Source organism: Brachyhypopomus gauderio, chromosome 14, assembly GCF_052324685.1.
Source record: "Brachyhypopomus gauderio isolate BG-103 chromosome 14, BGAUD_0.2, whole genome shotgun sequence".
Lineage (NCBI taxonomy): Eukaryota > Metazoa > Chordata > Actinopteri > Gymnotiformes > Hypopomidae > Brachyhypopomus > Brachyhypopomus gauderio.
The window spans coordinates 22,576,873-22,592,689 of record NC_135224.1 but is presented as its reverse complement, the minus strand read 5'-3'; the positions used below and the strand labels follow the sequence as shown (position 1 = coordinate 22,592,689).

Genomic DNA, 15,817 nt, shown 5'->3' with positions numbered 1-15,817 from the left:
AAAAATAACCGAATCCTCTCTCTCTCTCACTCTCGCTCCTCGCGCACTTTTCCACTCGCACACGCAACTTAACTTAAAGAAACAGTAACCCAATAATCCCTTAAGGATCATTACAATACTTCACATTATTTGGTTATTGTGAAGAGTGCCCTAAATGTGTCTCTGACTGGGGATCACTGGACCTCTGTTAGCAACAAGAATTATCTTGGTGTGACAGCTCATATTATAGATGATGAAAGAAAGATCCAGTCATTTGCTTTGAGCATGCAGAAGATCACTAGGCACTATGGAGATGCCTGTGTAAGAGGCCTGGGAAATTAAAGAAAAAGTCTACCATCTAAAATGGTATTAAAAAACATCTGATTTACTTCACTTCTTCTTATTCTTCCAATATCATGAGCAAAGCTCCCAAAATTAAACATTTTTGGTCAGAATTTCCAGTGTTCTGAAAACTGTTTGCTTTGTTTTCTGCACTCATCTATTGGTCTGTGTAGTAGACTGGTGGAAAAATAAACAAGATGTTGAAGTTTATGCTTATGTTCATTGATTCATTCATCATTCAAACTTAAATTAATATTTCTCACGTTAAATATTGAAATGCGATTAAAATGCGATTAATTTCGATTAATTAATTACAACGCTTGTAATTAATTCGATTAATTTTTTTGATCGCGTTCCACCCCTACTTATGACCTTTACAGCCAGTTGTTCTTTTTTGTCTTCTCTTGTAGCTTACGAGCTGCTTATTTTCTCTGCTGTCAACAAAATGCCCAGTTCTCTCCACCTGGTCATCCTCGTGACGGCCTCTGTAGCAGCAGTGGTGGAGGCGTCGGCTTCCAGGAATCCACAACGACTTCGATCAAAGCCCACCAAGAAGCCTCCTCAGGGTGGAGAAGGTGCCCACCAGACGCCACCTTCCCGTCTGGGCGCACGTCAGACCACCACCATTGCCGCTGTCCCCACCAGTGCAGTGACCGAGGAGACCACTGAGTCTCCTATGGATGCTTATTCCTCGTCTCACACCGACAGTACCACCTACCCTAGCGAGGCGTACTCTTCTGACTACCACACCGAGGCTATGCTGCCCCCTGGAGTGGGCCCAAGGAACTACACCCTGGACTACAACGAGTGCTTCTTCAACTTCTGTGAGTGCTGTCCACCAGAGAGGGGCCCCCCAGGACCCATCGGAGAGAAGGGGTCAACAGGTCAGACAGAGGACATGAAAGCTATAGAACAGAAGCAAAGATAAAAGCTAAAGATGGAAAATATTTCATCAACGAGACCTGCACTTTCAAAACTCTTCATATAAGCATTATAAAATATAATATATTCTAAATATATTTTAAAATATTTTCTGTTTGATTGGTCCACAAAAGGGCATGAATTCCTGATTGCTTGAGCTGATGCTCTGAATATCAGGCACTAATGAACTGCTGTAATGTGCACAGCACTTGCTCATTTTCCTTTATCATCTATTAAACCACGTCAGGTCCTGCAGGACAGAAAGGGGAGGCAGGACCTCAGGGACCAGCAGGAGAAACAGGTCTACCTGGAGCCCCTGGGTTACGGGGAGATAAAGGTCAGACATCCTGGCATTTTTCATGGTTCTAAAGTTTAATATCAGTCCTGAACAAGATTTTGATTACAGAAGATCAGGATCTTGGATCTTTCAAATGTGTCATAGTGGCATAAAAGCCATAAGATAAACTAAGATAAACATTTTTCACATAGTGAAATGATTCCTTTTTATGTGACTTCATAAAGTATCATAAAAGTAGTCTTAACTCTACTATCCACTCTTAACTCGTTAACCCACCAAGAAAATGCTTGATTTTGCCTCATTAGTGTCATTAGTGTTTTTAAATAATGTAACAATGAAAGATAGTTTTCATCTGCAGATAATCTGTTCATACCCACCCAGGCCAGATTTGTTCAAGAATGTCTTAACGGCCCAAATATTTTCCTTCAGGAGATCCGGGTGACATGGGAGAGAAGGGGTTACCAGGAGACCCCGGCCTCGCAGGGATGAGAGGAGATAAGGGTGGGTTCTCGATCTTCTATAAAAGCTTCAATGTTCATAACTTCATATATGACATGAATGCATCACACTCTAGTGACTGCCCTGAGTAATGGAGTGCCACTAATCTCTTGTAATGTTTCTAGGTGAACCGGGTCTTAAAGGGGACACTGGGGACATCGGTCTTCCAGGTTTGAAAGGTGACCCTGGGGACATGGGGGAACCTGGCCTGAATGGGACCAAGGGAGAGACTGGTGAGCCAGGCATGCCTGGCCTAATGGGACCTGTGGGATACAATGGCACAAAAGGGGAGAAGGGGGAGAAGGGGGAAATGGCGGAACCTTTAACCGCCGACAAGGGAGAGAAAGGTGACAAAGGTGAACCCGGACCACCGGGTCCAAAGGGGGACGTAGGCATGCCAGGACTAAATGGTACAGACGGGCTTCCTGGCACTAAGGGTGAGAAGGGAGATCTTGGCCCTCTGGGTCCACAGGGACAGCAGGGCATGAAAGGACCACCCGGACAACCAGGCCAAAGAGGCATGCCCGGTATGAAGGGCATTCGAGGTGTGAAAGGTCTCCGGGGCCAACGAGGGGTGAAGGGCTCCAAGGGCGAGTCGTTCGTCCAGAAGCGCTCAGCCTTCAGCGTGGGGCTCTTCCCCAGCAGATCGTTCCCCCCGCCCGGCCAGCCCGTCCGATTCGACAAGGTAATGTACAACGAGGAAGGCCACTGGGACACCAACACCAGCAAGTTCAACTGCACCTACGGAGGCGTCTACGTCTTCTCCTATTACATCACCGTGCGTAACCGTCCCTTGCGGGCGGCCCTGTTGGTCAATGGCATCCGCAAGCTGCGCACTCGCGACTCCCTCTACGGCCAGGACATCGACCAGGCCTCCAACATGGCGCTGATCCGGCTGTCCCCCGGCGACCAGGTGTGGCTGGAGACGGTGCGCGACTGGAATGGGGTCTATTCCAGCAGCGAAGACGACAGCACCTTCTCGGGGTTCCTGCTTTTCGCAGACGCCACTAAAGACGCCACAGCGGAGTACTCCACGAACCTTCACAAGACCCCACTGGTCTGACCGGCGCCTGTCGCCTGCACCGCGGTGGGAGCCGCCTGCTTTACTTGAGCTCCGTCCTCAAACACGTTAATAGAGAATTAACTGAATGGTGACTAATCTGCTTCATGCCTTTATCATATGAAAATTATATCAGAGTGCAGAATGCAGGTCGATTTCCAAACATAGATTAAATGTGGTCCTAGACAACAAAGAAATTTTATACTGGAAATATTCAACACCGCTCATGTATAATTTCCTGCTTGTGTAATAAAACCACTACATCTATGCATTGTGTTCTGAATGTGTTTATTGGACCTTATGTGTATATGAATCTTTAAGATGCCCTGAATATTGGGATTTAAACATCCCATTGAAAAAATCCCCTTGTACTGGTGGTTGTGTAAACAAAACTTTTTACAAGCAAGTGCTAAAACACCAAAAATCTGGAAAGAATTCATGTCATGTGAGCTGGCAAAAACATTTAGACATTTATGTTGCTGTGGTGACGGGTTTGATTAAAAGCTCAGGGATAATGTGGAAATATCCACACAGCTCTTTATCACCACAGGCATAAGGAGGACACAAGATAGACAGGATGGAGGTGGATGGTAAACATGTATGAGGAACAACACCACTCACTCTAGAAAGTCTAGACCTGTAAATACGCTGAGCTATTAGCTGGGCCACCCAATGGAGGATGGGTTCATTTTTTGAGTCTTCCCAGGGTTTCTTCCTAATCCTCGTCTTGGGAGTTGTTCCTTGCCACTGTCGGCCCTGGCTTGCTCATTAGGGACCTGGATCTGTTTGTAAAGCTGCTTTGTGAAAAGCGCTATATAATAAAATACATTAGACTTTGGTGAACTATAGGTGGATGATGTAGGTGGTTGAGTTAGCTGTAGATACACTATATTACCATATGTATTCCCTTGTCTGCCTTTGCATGCATACAAACTTAATGTGCATACAAACTCTTCTGGGAAGGCTTTTCATGAGTTTTAGGAGTGTTGATGGGATTTTTTTACCATTCTTCTAGAAGACCATTTGTGAGGTCAGACACTGATGTTGTAAGAGAAGACCTGGCTCGTAGTCTCTGCTCTAATTCATCCCAACAGTTTCCACCAAACTAAACAACCCCACACCATAATACCTCCTCCACCAAACTTTACATTTGGCACAATGCAGTCAGACAAATACCGTTCTCCTGGCACATGCCAAATCCAGACTTGTCCACCGGCTTGCCAGACGGAGACGTGTGATTCGTCAGTTCAGAGAACTGCTCTCCACTGCTCCAATCCAATGGCAGCATGCTTTACATCACTGCATCTGCCACTTTGCATTGCTCCTCGTGATGTATGGTTTGGTTGCAGCTGCTCGGCCATCAAAACCTATTCCATGGAGATATCTACACACTGTTCTTGAACTGATCTGAAGGCCACACTAAGTTTGGAGGTCTATAGCGATGGTTTCTGCTACAGAATGTGATTGACGTTCATTCCTCTTCTGTGTTCTCTGTGTTCTCCTAGTCCCTGCCAACTTCCTGCCAGATCTATTTTGGGCAATGGCGTTTTGCATTCTAACAAGATTTGAATGCTAACAAAGTTCTTTATTATCATTAAGCAAGAAACCAATTTAGCAGTAAACCAGCCCACAAACCATCACAATAAATATATAGAACAAAAATATGCACTACACAAACACGTTCAAAGATATGTACATTAATACACAATAATAACAAATGGACAATTATAAAAATATAGTTAATGTGCAATTGTAGTAAGATGTGTTTGTAGTGTTTAAGATATAGATATACAGTATTGTGCAATGGTTGTGTCAGCGTAAATGTCCAAAGTTGCAGGGTTCACATGAGCACATGCATATAATGGGACCCAGATGTATCGCTGTGTGTTGAGAAGTCCGTGTGTTCGTGGGAAGGAAGCAGGTACAAAACAAAAGTGAGGATGGCTGTGGTTGGTGCGCAGGAAGGTTATTGGGGGTGTGGGCATCGGTGTGTCGGGGGCCAGGCCGTCTCGGGGGGGCAGTTCCTCAGGCTTGCTGTGTAAGTATGGACTGTTATAACTGTTTTGTTCCACTGATACATAATTTTATCCTAAGCTTAAGACTGTGCATAATATAGTTAAAGAAACACTTTACAAATTGGGAAGTGTTGCATTTTAATTGAGAAGGCATCGACGACACTGTTCCTTGTGACTTAACTACTTAATTGATTGTAGCATATAAGATGCTAGCTTAATCTCAGTAGCACGTTTAGCTAGTTATTTCACCACAGGTTGCTAAACATCTCATTAATGTGACGCTGGGGTGCTGGAGCAAGGACGAGACACGAGTCCAGGTCTCCGGTCCAAACGACACGTTTTATTTATGATATATTGCGCAACGGCGCACGGAGAACAAACACAAAGCACACAACGTGCAGACTATAGACAACGACGAGCACAGGACACTGCGCGAGCGCACATTAAATAGACAAACCACATTAGCCCCACGTGATCACGAGACGATTCACAGGTGAGACTTATTAATCACACAACAAACCCCTAACCACGTATATACACTGACGCAGACAAAGCACGTGGACAACGTTGACACACGCCCAAAAGGGAGGGGCCGGGGTCCTCAACGTGACAATTAACATATTCTACTCTGCGTAAATGAGAAAAAATGTTAGAGCAAAAATGTATGATACTGTCACTGTGTATACAGTTCCACTAATTATATAGTACTTACCAGATGACAAAACAGTTGCTTGTATATTTGATCACTGTTTCTTGGCAAAATTATACTCCAAAGATTTAATTGTGCTTGCCCTCATTTTAGGTCCAAGTGTTTTATGTGTGTATTTACCTGAAGTGAAAAAGTTAACGGAAACTTTAAATGTGGTTTTGTCAGGCAGATATGAACTCCAAATGACATCCATGTTCTGTGTAAGAGCTGCAGTTGAAGCCTGCTCCACTTTCAGCAATAACCTTTTAAGATATTACAACAGTGACACATCACTCGAGGTTCTCCGGCAGCGAACACTGATCACACCGGCTATATTTCAGTCTTGAGATTTAAATGCTCAGTGGTCCGCATATAGCCAACTTTCACTTAATGACACATCTGAATGGCAAATTACAATTAACTAGAGAAATGAATAATTGTTGTGAGACTGAGAGAACCTATCTGAGTGCCACCATTCATTCCAGGATATATGAACAAATGTCAAAGTGATGACAAGGAAACTAGACATTCTAGACTTCCATGGCTGCCACCAGCAAGATATGAAGTTCGTAGGTTTTTTGAAAGCTTTTATGACACTGGGAGCTAATATAATTGATGTCATTACACCACAAACCTTTAATTTAGGTCTGCTGTGTTCTTTGAGGTCCATGACTCATCGTTATGTCAAGATGATATGTGGCAATCACCGTTTCTCATGAAGTCACTTCAAAGTAGCTGACTACTTTTTACTGAAGTTACTTCAGTGTAGTTGTTTATCAGTTTGTTGTAGCTTCTGGCAAAGTAGTTAATTATACACGTCCACCGAACTCTGTCTGATCAATGGGGCCTATCCTTCCCACGTTTCCATGCACCACAAAAAACGATTGACAAAAAGGCAAAACAAAAACAACGCATGCTCCGAGTGACATTTTATTTCAACCCAACTGTCCCCATGGTCCTAAAGGAGCATTGTCCAAGTTTGAGAGGGCAGATTTCGATGGCCCCATGGAGAACGCTAAAGAGCACTACGTGCCTGAGCAGGAGAAATGAGATGAAACCCTTACATTGTGCCAAACATTAGAACCAGCGACAGTCGACTTCTCAGAAACACATAAAGCCAGCTATAAGACACGCTGTAACAAATCACAGCATCAGAAAGGAATTTAAAAGAAAAATACATTTGTGGTCAAGAATGTCAGAGGTGTTGCATTTTTGTTAGACTGATTTTCACAGGTCTGTTTCTTCTTTTGAAATTTCCACCTCGTGCAAAGTGTCCATTGCTTGGTCAGTTTAAATATTAAAGGTTGGGGGTACCACTTCATTTGGAGGGGGGAAAAAAAAACAATAAAATGCAAAATAATCTCAGAGGAACGTTAAAAAAAACTTCACATGATATCTTTCTATATTTAGCTTATTTAGCCTATACAATAATTGCAACTGATCACAGTTTGCAATTAACAGCTTTCAAATTTCCTCAATACAATACACCACAAATGAGGAACTGTATGTTGGTCAACCTCTGAGAGAAGGAACAGAAATGATCTAAAATTAACTGGATGCCACTGAAGATACTGGCAGGAATTCCTCTGTTGTGAAGTTAGGAACAGCAAGTGGACTCTGGAATGGCGAATCACCACCACGCGGTTGAACCTCACATCTTCTTACATTCCCATCCGGATGCTCTGAATGATCTGGAATATTGCTGTGGATAGAAAAACAAAATATGATTGAAAAGATTGCCATTTTAATTCTGAAGACCATGACAAGACATCTCTGGAGAACTCCTTCAGCTTCAGTTAAAATGTTGCAAGACCAGTTATATTCAAGGACCTCTTTTAGAGCACGCCAGAAGGGTCTTGGTGACTGAAACTTTATTCCAACACACTTACATTTCTTACCAGCTGAAATTCCTTTCTAAATCTCCTTCTTCAGCATAACAAAAGCCAGCTACTAATTTTTCCAAGCTTGGAAAGTAGAGTATCTTTTCTGTTTGTTTCACCTCTCTGCTAGAATCAGATAAATGGCAGGGGCAAACAGAACTAGGGGCAAGATGAAAAGAAAGCACAGGGCAAAATGTCAAATGCCCAGTGCAAATACTCTTTGGAACACTAAATGGACAGAAATTCGCTGACAGTGTTGGCAGTGATCCCAGCACTCACGCACTGCCACATCATTACAGCAACACAGCACAGGGTCAAAGTGACCAGGCCATGGTTTAAAAAAAACTAAAACTCTGCATCCTGCATTATAGAAAACATGAAGGAAAGCATTACTAAATAAAATAAACGCAAGATATTTTAAGGCCCTAACTCATTGATGGAGAGTTAGTGTCTAGCTTGACATTTCTGTTGTTATTGAAAAGAGTGATGTGAGAGCAGCTACACCTGCAAGACTATTATGTTTGCACGGGGAGGCCAAACATCCTTATCTTGGCTATCACTTTAGTGCAAGGATTTTCAAAATTGTATAGTGGTAAAGTATGTTCCCAAATGTAAAAACATCATGGATCAAAACAAAACAAAAAAGCAACCACACCATTTGATAAAGGTAATAGGAATGCAGGATGTAGACACAGGTATACTTTGTGTCCAGAAATAAAAATAAAATGCAACATCAGTTTAGGACCGATACCTAAACCATCTCAGGTTTTACCATCATAACATTTGGATTTCTTTGTACATAATAACAACTGCACAAATAAAATGTGTCTGCTGTGATATAATTTGAAAATTCACCTTTGTAACTGCACATCAGTTTCCTCCTATACCTTTGCAATTTGTACATAGTGAAACTGACCCGTAATTATGAAATACTACAGCTGTAGATACACCTTTAGAGTTGGAAAGCTAATTTGACTTTTATGTTACAAATCAGCAAAATTAATAGTGCTTTTATATGTAATAATTTTATAATGTAACCATGTAACAATTAGGTCTACATGACTTCCACTATTTTTAAGCTAATGTTTAATTCGTTTAACATATATTAACCTACTCAATATACTTCATATTGACTGGGTGGCCTTTTGCCTCAAATGTAATTCAATACACATATTATGTACTTATCATTTACGGTTATTATATGTTTGTTATTATATATTCGTTTAAAATAAAGCAATAGCAAGGCTTAATCACATCATATACCCAATGCATAATTATAATTTACATAATAAAATATTAATTAATATTTGAATAAGATGTAAACATTTTGAGCTGACTAAAACCAGTACCATCCAAAGTGAGTAAATGTGGGGACAAGTGGCTGTGGACTAAACCCTGATGGGTGGTTCAGGCCGGAGGGCGGTTGCTTCAACATCTTACCTGACCCGCATACAACAAAAATGAAGAGAGCCAGAAGCCACGGTCCCACTGAAACTTTGTCATCGTTGGTATTTTTCTGTGGAAGTAATAAACACCGACATGAATATTCTGCCGTGTTCATGAACGTTATATCGCTCGTTTTCGTACAGACTAAACTATGAAGGAGAGACCAAAACCAGAGATATCACGAGAATAGTTTGACATGAAATAATATATCATGGGTTATGATTTAGTATCATGTAGATGAGCTTTCTCGTCCTGGAATATGTCAAAATACTGTTTTTCTGAACCATAACAAACATTATTTGCGTTTTACACCTGGGAGCAGACCAGGTTTGACACGTTTCACGCAGGCGAGGCTGAATGTCGGAGGTCTTACGGAGGTCTTCACGTTGCCTCTCTGGGTGATGTTCTTGCTGTGCTTCTCGTTGGCCATGCGGATCCTCTGTTTGGCCACCATCCTCACAGGTACGTGTGGGGGCGAATGTACGGAAGATACTGGTCTGAAACGACGTCACGTAGCTAGCAAGCTACACCGGTCAACGGAGGTGGGAGATTTTCAAGAGAGCGAGGAAGAAAGTTATCTGGGTTTATGTCTACGTACTCAAAAACTGAACTCCGCCTCAACCGGAAGGTCGTACGTGCGTCTTCTCGGTCCAACCAAAAAAACAATAATACAGTTTGCGCTCTTAACCACAGTAGTTAAATTATCTGATCGTTCGTGCAGGGATGGACTGATTTTACAAAATTATAACGTGTACGCGCAAAAACCTTAGTATTTTTTTATTTATTGTAAAGTTATTCATACACTATTGCTTTCATTTTGAAGATGTGTAAAGACAACATAGCTAGCGAGTCGATAAGCGCTTCTACGTCTTTTCAAAATAAAAGTCGAAAATCAAACGCTGACTACTGCAGTGTGGTACCAGCGATTTTGTGAATTGATTCTTTTGTCGTTTTTTTGGCTTTTGCTTTTTTGGTTTCCGTGTCAAACTGGGAGTGAACTGTGACATTGATTAAATAACGAAATTCTTTTTTACATTTATTTTATGTTTAATCCACGCAAACGTGGAATCTAATTTTTTTACAGCGATTGCGATATGTTACTGCGAGGGGTCCTTGGGGAAACTGAAAACAAAATGCATTGTTTTTATGTGTAGTTATCGTGCCTGCTGCTTTCTATAGTTCCGGAGGACTTTGATGAATTCGACACGGCCCGTATCCGCTAATCACACCCAGAGTTGCCAAGTTCGCGTTATTCACGCCAAATTGGGCTTGTTTGAAAATCCAGCCGAGAGAGAGAGAGAGAGAGAGAGAGAGAGAGATGATTTGTAATGCTTTGGCAATATTGTTGTAACTACAGTCATTCCAATAAAGCTTCTTTGAATCTTGAGAGAGAGAGAGAGAGAGAGAGCGCAACAGACACACAATGTGAAGAGAAAACAGCAAGCAAGAAATGATTAAGTAAAAGTTATTTTCTTTTTTGCCAATTATGTTACTATTAAATGTTCTTGACTGGGATATAAACCTGATATAAAATAACTAATAAAACACTAATACAATATTACAATGTTACAATATTATTAATGACTAATATAAATAGCAGTACTAATAATAAATTCCTCATAAACAAAATACTAAGTCATAGACTCAGTTTTGCTACTTGGTTTAAAATCTGTGACAGACATGTGCATTGGGCTAGTTTAAGCTTCTGAAGGGCGGGTTTTACACTGACTTTGGGTTGGATATTCTTGTAGGACTTGGCAACCCTGGCACTCCACGGCCTGTCTGCTCCACCACCGGCGTTAGCCTGCTGCCCCACGTCTGGACATCATGCGTCGGTTACTTCTCTCCGTTTTAATGTTGTGCGGTTCTCTGTATTGCGCTTCTGGTGACAACAGCGGCGTTAAAAAGATGAAGATGCAATTTGCAACGGGTCCACTTCTTAAGTTCCAGATTTGGTAAGAAAACGTCAAATGAACCTGCCAGTAATGATGTTGGTTAGTGAGCTATGCTAGATTACGCCGGTACTCGGACCTTAAAACACGGACACGACTGTTTCATTTCGAGTGGATATATCTCAACAAACTAGATAAAGTCATCAAATACTTTATATATTCTCTGTTTTAAGTAACCTACCCCTTAGATATTCCCCTTTCTTTCAGTGAGAACTTGAGCTATTGTTAATTTAGATAATCTAGGTAGTTAGCTAGCTGGCTAATCTAGGAAGCTGATATTTAAGATGATATTTAAGCCCTTATGAAATGGAGTTTGATTAATTAATCTAATTCATGTTGAATTTACAAAACATAAATGTAGTAGTGACTTGCTAAACATGCTAAAGGAATTACCTTAAAAGACTGAGGCAAGCAAAGTCTTTATAAATTAAGGCTCGTTAACGTTATACATATATTTGTTTTATATTGTTTTGTTTTGTATTGTTTTATATTTGTTTTATATTAAATACGAGCTTGTCCGCTTGTAACTGTTTATTTTAATATGGCATCCGAAGCAAAGCAGCGCGTTAACAGATAGCAAGCTAATATAATACCTTGCAGATTAACCGAAAAACGAGATTAGTCTGTCTAATTCCGCATACATGGAAATTCGGCGCTCAGTATCTGCTTTCTTTTTAGTATATTATTTACCAGGGCGTTTCTAGATCTTAAAACATCTTGAGCTTAAGACAAAACCTCTGGATAAACCTCTGGATTCTCCTTCGGAGAATATTATATTTGATATTTACAAGAGTTGCACCATTTTCAGTTCACCATAAAACATTAATCAACCCAGATCATCTTTATTTAAATACAACGCTGAAGTTACTTATTCAACAACTTATACCTCTTATACATCTTATACCAGTAAGGGTAAATGGCCAAAGGGGCAATTTCAGAGGCATACTGATGGATTTATTTATATCTGATCAGAAAAATAACAAATCCTGCATACACATCTGCTCCTAAAACCTGATTTTATACCTCAAATCTAACTGGAAACATGGCACATTGGGCAATACTGGACGATGGCAAATGAAAAGGCTGAAATTCCGGATAGCTTGTCATAGTCATCTATTGAATAAAAGACCCCAACATGCTGAGTAGTGACCCATACTTCAGAAAGTGACCCATGTGGTTGCATCTTCTGGAATTAAGCAGGTCTGACCGTCGGCAAACCTTTCGCAACCTGCTTAATTACAGCTGACTGTTCCTCGAAGCTGCGGCTCACTCTGCTCAGCTCTGACTGAAGAGCTGATGCCCAAGAGCTGATGCCCTTGTCCATGGCTACAGTGTGACGGTGACTTATTCACAACATTTGTGTTGCAAACATGTTCATCTGTCAATGACTGTAATTGAGGTGTCTGGTGTTCCATGTCTCTAGTATATCCTGAGGATACAAGCGGGTGTTTGAGGAGTATACGCAGGCCCTTTACCAGCGCTTCCCAGACATCCGCATAGAGGCGGAGAACTATCTTCCTCTGCCTGTTTACAGGTGAGGTGTAAGAAACACGTCGCTTTGCAAAAAATCGTTCCTTTAAAGGTGTTCCTGAGCAAGACTTGTCCTGTTCAGTGTCATTTTTCTGTAATGTTTATTAAACTATGCTTGATCAGAGATTACAAAAGTTTGTTGCTATATAGGTAAGAATATTTGTAATTGGTAGTGGATCTCGTACCCAGAATTTTTTGTTTTCCTGTTTACTTGATGTTAGGAAAAGGTTCTTAGTGGATTTAAACATTTGTATTCCTCAATCTCATAATGGGACTGAGAAAAATGGAGAAATGAGAAATTGGAGAAATTACATTTTTGGTCTTGATTCCTTCCCTCAGATTTGATGTTTTGCTAGTTGCAGTGTAGTTTTGTTAGTTATGTGACTATTCTGTCAAGGACACAGGGAAGGCCGCTTGGATAAGTGTAATGGGAACATTCTTATTATTATGATGACTAATAGCTTTTTTATTTGTCCTTTCACAGGCATATTGCTTTCTTTTTCTCTATTTTCAAACTGTTCCTGATTGGAGTAATCATTGCAGGCAAGGACCCCTTTGCCCTCATTGGCATGCAGGCTCCAGGGGTTTGGGCATGGAGTCAAGAGAATAAGGTAAGTACTGGAGTCACTGCTGTCAGAGCATTACAACCAATGACTGCTCCATGGGGTTTTATTTTGCTTGACTGCCAGGCTGTTTTATATATAGAAGTAATTCAAAGTGTTTTGCATAAAAAAGAATGAAACCACATTTAAAATCATAAAAACTTAAGGTAAATGAAAGATCAAAAGCTAAAATAAAAAGAATGCATTATTTATGAGAATCCATAATCGTTAAACTTAGCAGGGGCAGTTTTCAGCGTACTATTGGTCTCAAACGCTTGGTCAGCCGTCGGCCTCTTGGCGTGTGTCTTTCATATAGATTCATTTTCATTCCAATTTTGATTGGCGTGGACTGAACAGGTGAATTTAGCGCCATGTCGCTTATCACTATAGTAACTTCATGAATAGGAATTAATTTTGCATGACATTTTGCGTTTCGTAGTGCAGTTACCATCGTGTTTTATGAACTTGACACTCATGGACTCTAATTATTGTGCCTTGTCACCCCCCCCTTTTTCAAATCAAGATATACGCCTGCATGATGGTGTTTTTCTTCAGCAACATGATTGAAAACCAGTGTATGTCCACAGGTGCTTTTGAGATCTCACTGAATGGTAAGGCCCCTTCTCCAAAATTTTTTCAGTTTGTCAGCAATCGGGGGAAAATGTCTTCAACTCATAATATGCATTAGTGTGTGATAGGATTTCTGGTGATTAAACAACTTGAGAACTCTGGGGATTAAGAATATCTTGTTCACTGCTTTGTCCATTTTGTTTATCCAATATACTTAAGTGCTCGTTTTGCTAACGGCATTATGTAAATGAGCATTCTCATCACACCCATTTTACCTTCTTAAAGGCTAGTTCTGCTAGTTCTGCTAGTTCTGCAAGTTCTGCAACTAGTCCTATAGTCATCTGGTCCTTTCTTATATATCTTTATGGTTTTTCTCCCAGTTACACAGCAAAAAACTATGGAATCATGCTATAGCAGATCAGATATATGCTAGGCTCGTTCAAATGCTTGCCCGTACCAGGTGTGGAAGCTTTCACCAGTGATAACAGGGTAACAGCTGGGCGTTGTGACTCTGCTTAGATGTTCCAGTGTGGTCCAAGCTGGAGTCAGGCCACCTGCCCTCAATGCAGCAGCTGGTGCAGATCCTGGAGAACGAGATGAAGATGAATGTGCCCATGGACGGAGCTCTACGCCATCACTCCTAACCCTGTCTCTGCCCTGCTGACTGGAACCCAGAGCCTCTTCATGTACGCACAGCTGTCAAACAATCCGTATGCCATTTCATTCAGTACCTTTTTGTGAAAGATGTGTACTCAGTAATGGAATATAATCTGTATTACACTAGGGGGGGGAAATCATGTTTTTCATACTTCTATAAAACCAGTTGCCATCCATTATAAGAAAATGTGTTTCTCTCCGTGTTCTTCAGTCTGACCACTAACTCATTTCTCCAGCCTTGAGGTGGATCTCTCCTACGGTTGTGAGGAGACGTTTATGAAGGTTTGCGCTGAAAGTAGAAGATCTACTAGTGTAGGCCAGATGTCCCGCTCCCTCCTCACCACGCCCCCTGGAGAGGCTCCACCCACAGATGACGGTTCAGGCTCCATGGAAACGGCTTTGGACATTTGCTAACAAACGTTTGAAGCCAATATGCTGCGGAATAACTGTTCAATTAAGGATTTACATCTGTTTTAGCAAGAGAGAATCTTCACTACTGGGCTTAAAGTGGCCAGGAGGGATCTTTCCTCCTTCCAGTTACTACTGATTGTCTTAAACATGGTCTTTTGTAGTGTTTACTAATTGATTCAGTAACTTTCTTAACTTTTTCATCTGACCCAATCATGATTATTTAACATTACAGTATGTTGGTTACTTTATTGAGCTCCCTAACATTTACATTTCTTTGTATTGCTGAACACGTTAACGGAAAAGATAATAAAAAATATAGCTACAAGCACCGATGGGGGGGTTCAAGCATGTAACGGGGGGCAACCCCCTAAAGGGCCAGGGGACATATAGGAAATGAACAGTTTGGAGTAAATAATTAAGCATTGATTTTAATACATAAAGCATGCTCTTAAGAGTCAGTTTCCATTTAACCGGCTTATGAGGCACACAGGGCCAAAAGGTCACAAAATTTGTAATGGCAAAATGTTTCAGATCATAGAACTAAATCACATGATGAGATTAGCTTTGTGTGTATGTGTGTGGCTTGGCAGTTCTCTATCCCTACCTGTACTGCTCAGCATGGAAACTGAAAATATCCATTGTAGAGCCGTTTGTGAATGGATTTGGCACCTATCGCCACAATGGTCATGGAAAACTTGACACATATCACCATGATGGCCATGTGAATGTGCAGGTCAATTTTCATAACAATCAGATATACTAGGTCAGAGTTATTGAAATGTCAATTTGATGTATTATGATGGTAGCATTGTGATGCATATGAAAAATATTAATTTGTGAAAACCGTAGGATATTATTGAAGATATTTGCCTGTCACAGTCTGCTGAGCATTGCAATGTGATTTAAGGTGATGGAGTGAAAATGCTACAAATTTCATAATAGTGAAAATTTTGTACATTTTTGCAAAG

General features: G+C 41.0%; 3 protein-coding genes across 4 annotated transcripts; 2 read left to right on the top strand and 1 right to left on the bottom strand.

The window, feature by feature from the left end:
- Positions 1-766: 766 nt before the first annotated feature.
- On the top strand, positions 767-3,177 carry otol1a (otolin 1a). Its single transcript, XM_076973404.1, has 4 exons — positions 767-1,205; positions 1,490-1,579; positions 1,970-2,041; positions 2,164-3,177. The coding sequence occupies exons 1-4, from the start codon at positions 767-769 to the stop codon at positions 3,099-3,101; spliced, it is 1,539 nt and encodes a 512-aa protein (XP_076829519.1). The 3' UTR covers positions 3,102-3,177.
- A 3,541-nt stretch (positions 3,178-6,718) lies between these two features.
- Positions 6,719-9,761, bottom strand: LOC143475275 (stress-associated endoplasmic reticulum protein 1-like). The gene is made up of 3 exons (XM_076973063.1): positions 9,501-9,761; positions 9,122-9,197; positions 6,719-7,503 (listed from the first exon to the last, which is right to left on the bottom strand). The coding sequence occupies exons 1-3, from the start codon at positions 9,579-9,581 to the stop codon at positions 7,463-7,465; spliced, it is 198 nt and encodes a 65-aa protein (XP_076829178.1). The 5' UTR covers positions 9,582-9,761; the 3' UTR covers positions 6,719-7,462.
- Positions 9,762-10,880: 1,119 nt separating this feature from the next.
- On the top strand, positions 10,881-15,301 carry selenot1a (selenoprotein T, 1a). Of its 2 annotated transcripts, none has more exons than XR_013120896.1 (6): positions 10,881-11,082; positions 12,503-12,613; positions 13,094-13,220; positions 13,735-13,822; positions 14,301-14,491; positions 14,675-15,301. XR_013120896.1 is itself a non-coding variant. In XM_076972695.1 (6 exons), the coding sequence occupies exons 1-5, from the start codon at positions 10,955-10,957 to the stop codon at positions 14,423-14,425; spliced, it is 579 nt and encodes a 192-aa protein (XP_076828810.1). In that variant the 5' UTR covers positions 10,883-10,954; the 3' UTR covers positions 14,426-14,467; positions 14,675-15,301. The 2 variants fall into 2 exon arrangements, 1 of the variants encoding a protein (XP_076828810.1); XM_076972695.1 differs by having other exon boundaries at positions 10,883-11,082; positions 14,301-14,467.
- The last annotated feature ends 516 nt before the right edge of the window (positions 15,302-15,817 follow it).

What these genes read in the sequence shown, in the direction of transcription:
- otol1a (XM_076973404.1), top strand. Translation starts at nt 767, where the DNA reads ATGCCCAGTTCTCTCCACCTGGTCATCCTCGTGACGGCCTCTGTAGCA. An exon ending in CGGAGAGAAGGGGTCAACAG is followed by an intron (nt 1,206 to 1,489) that starts GTCAGACAGAGG and finishes AAACCACGTCAG; the next exon opens with GTCCTGCAGGACAGAAAGGG. An exon ending in TGGGTTACGGGGAGATAAAG is followed by an intron (nt 1,580 to 1,969) that starts GTCAGACATCCT and finishes ATTTTCCTTCAG; the next exon opens with GAGATCCGGGTGACATGGGA.
- LOC143475275 (XM_076973063.1), bottom strand. Translation starts at nt 9,581, where the DNA reads ATGGTGGCCAAACAGAGGATCCGCATGGCCAACGAGAAGCACAGCAAG. An exon ending in GAGGCAACGTGAAGACCTCC is followed by an intron (nt 9,198 to 9,500) that starts GTAAGACCTCCG and finishes TTACTTCCACAG; the next exon opens with AAAAATACCAACGATGACAA. An exon ending in TTTTGTTGTATGCGGGTCAG is followed by an intron (nt 7,504 to 9,121) that starts GTAAGATGTTGA and finishes TTCTATCCACAG; the next exon opens with CAATATTCCAGATCATTCAG.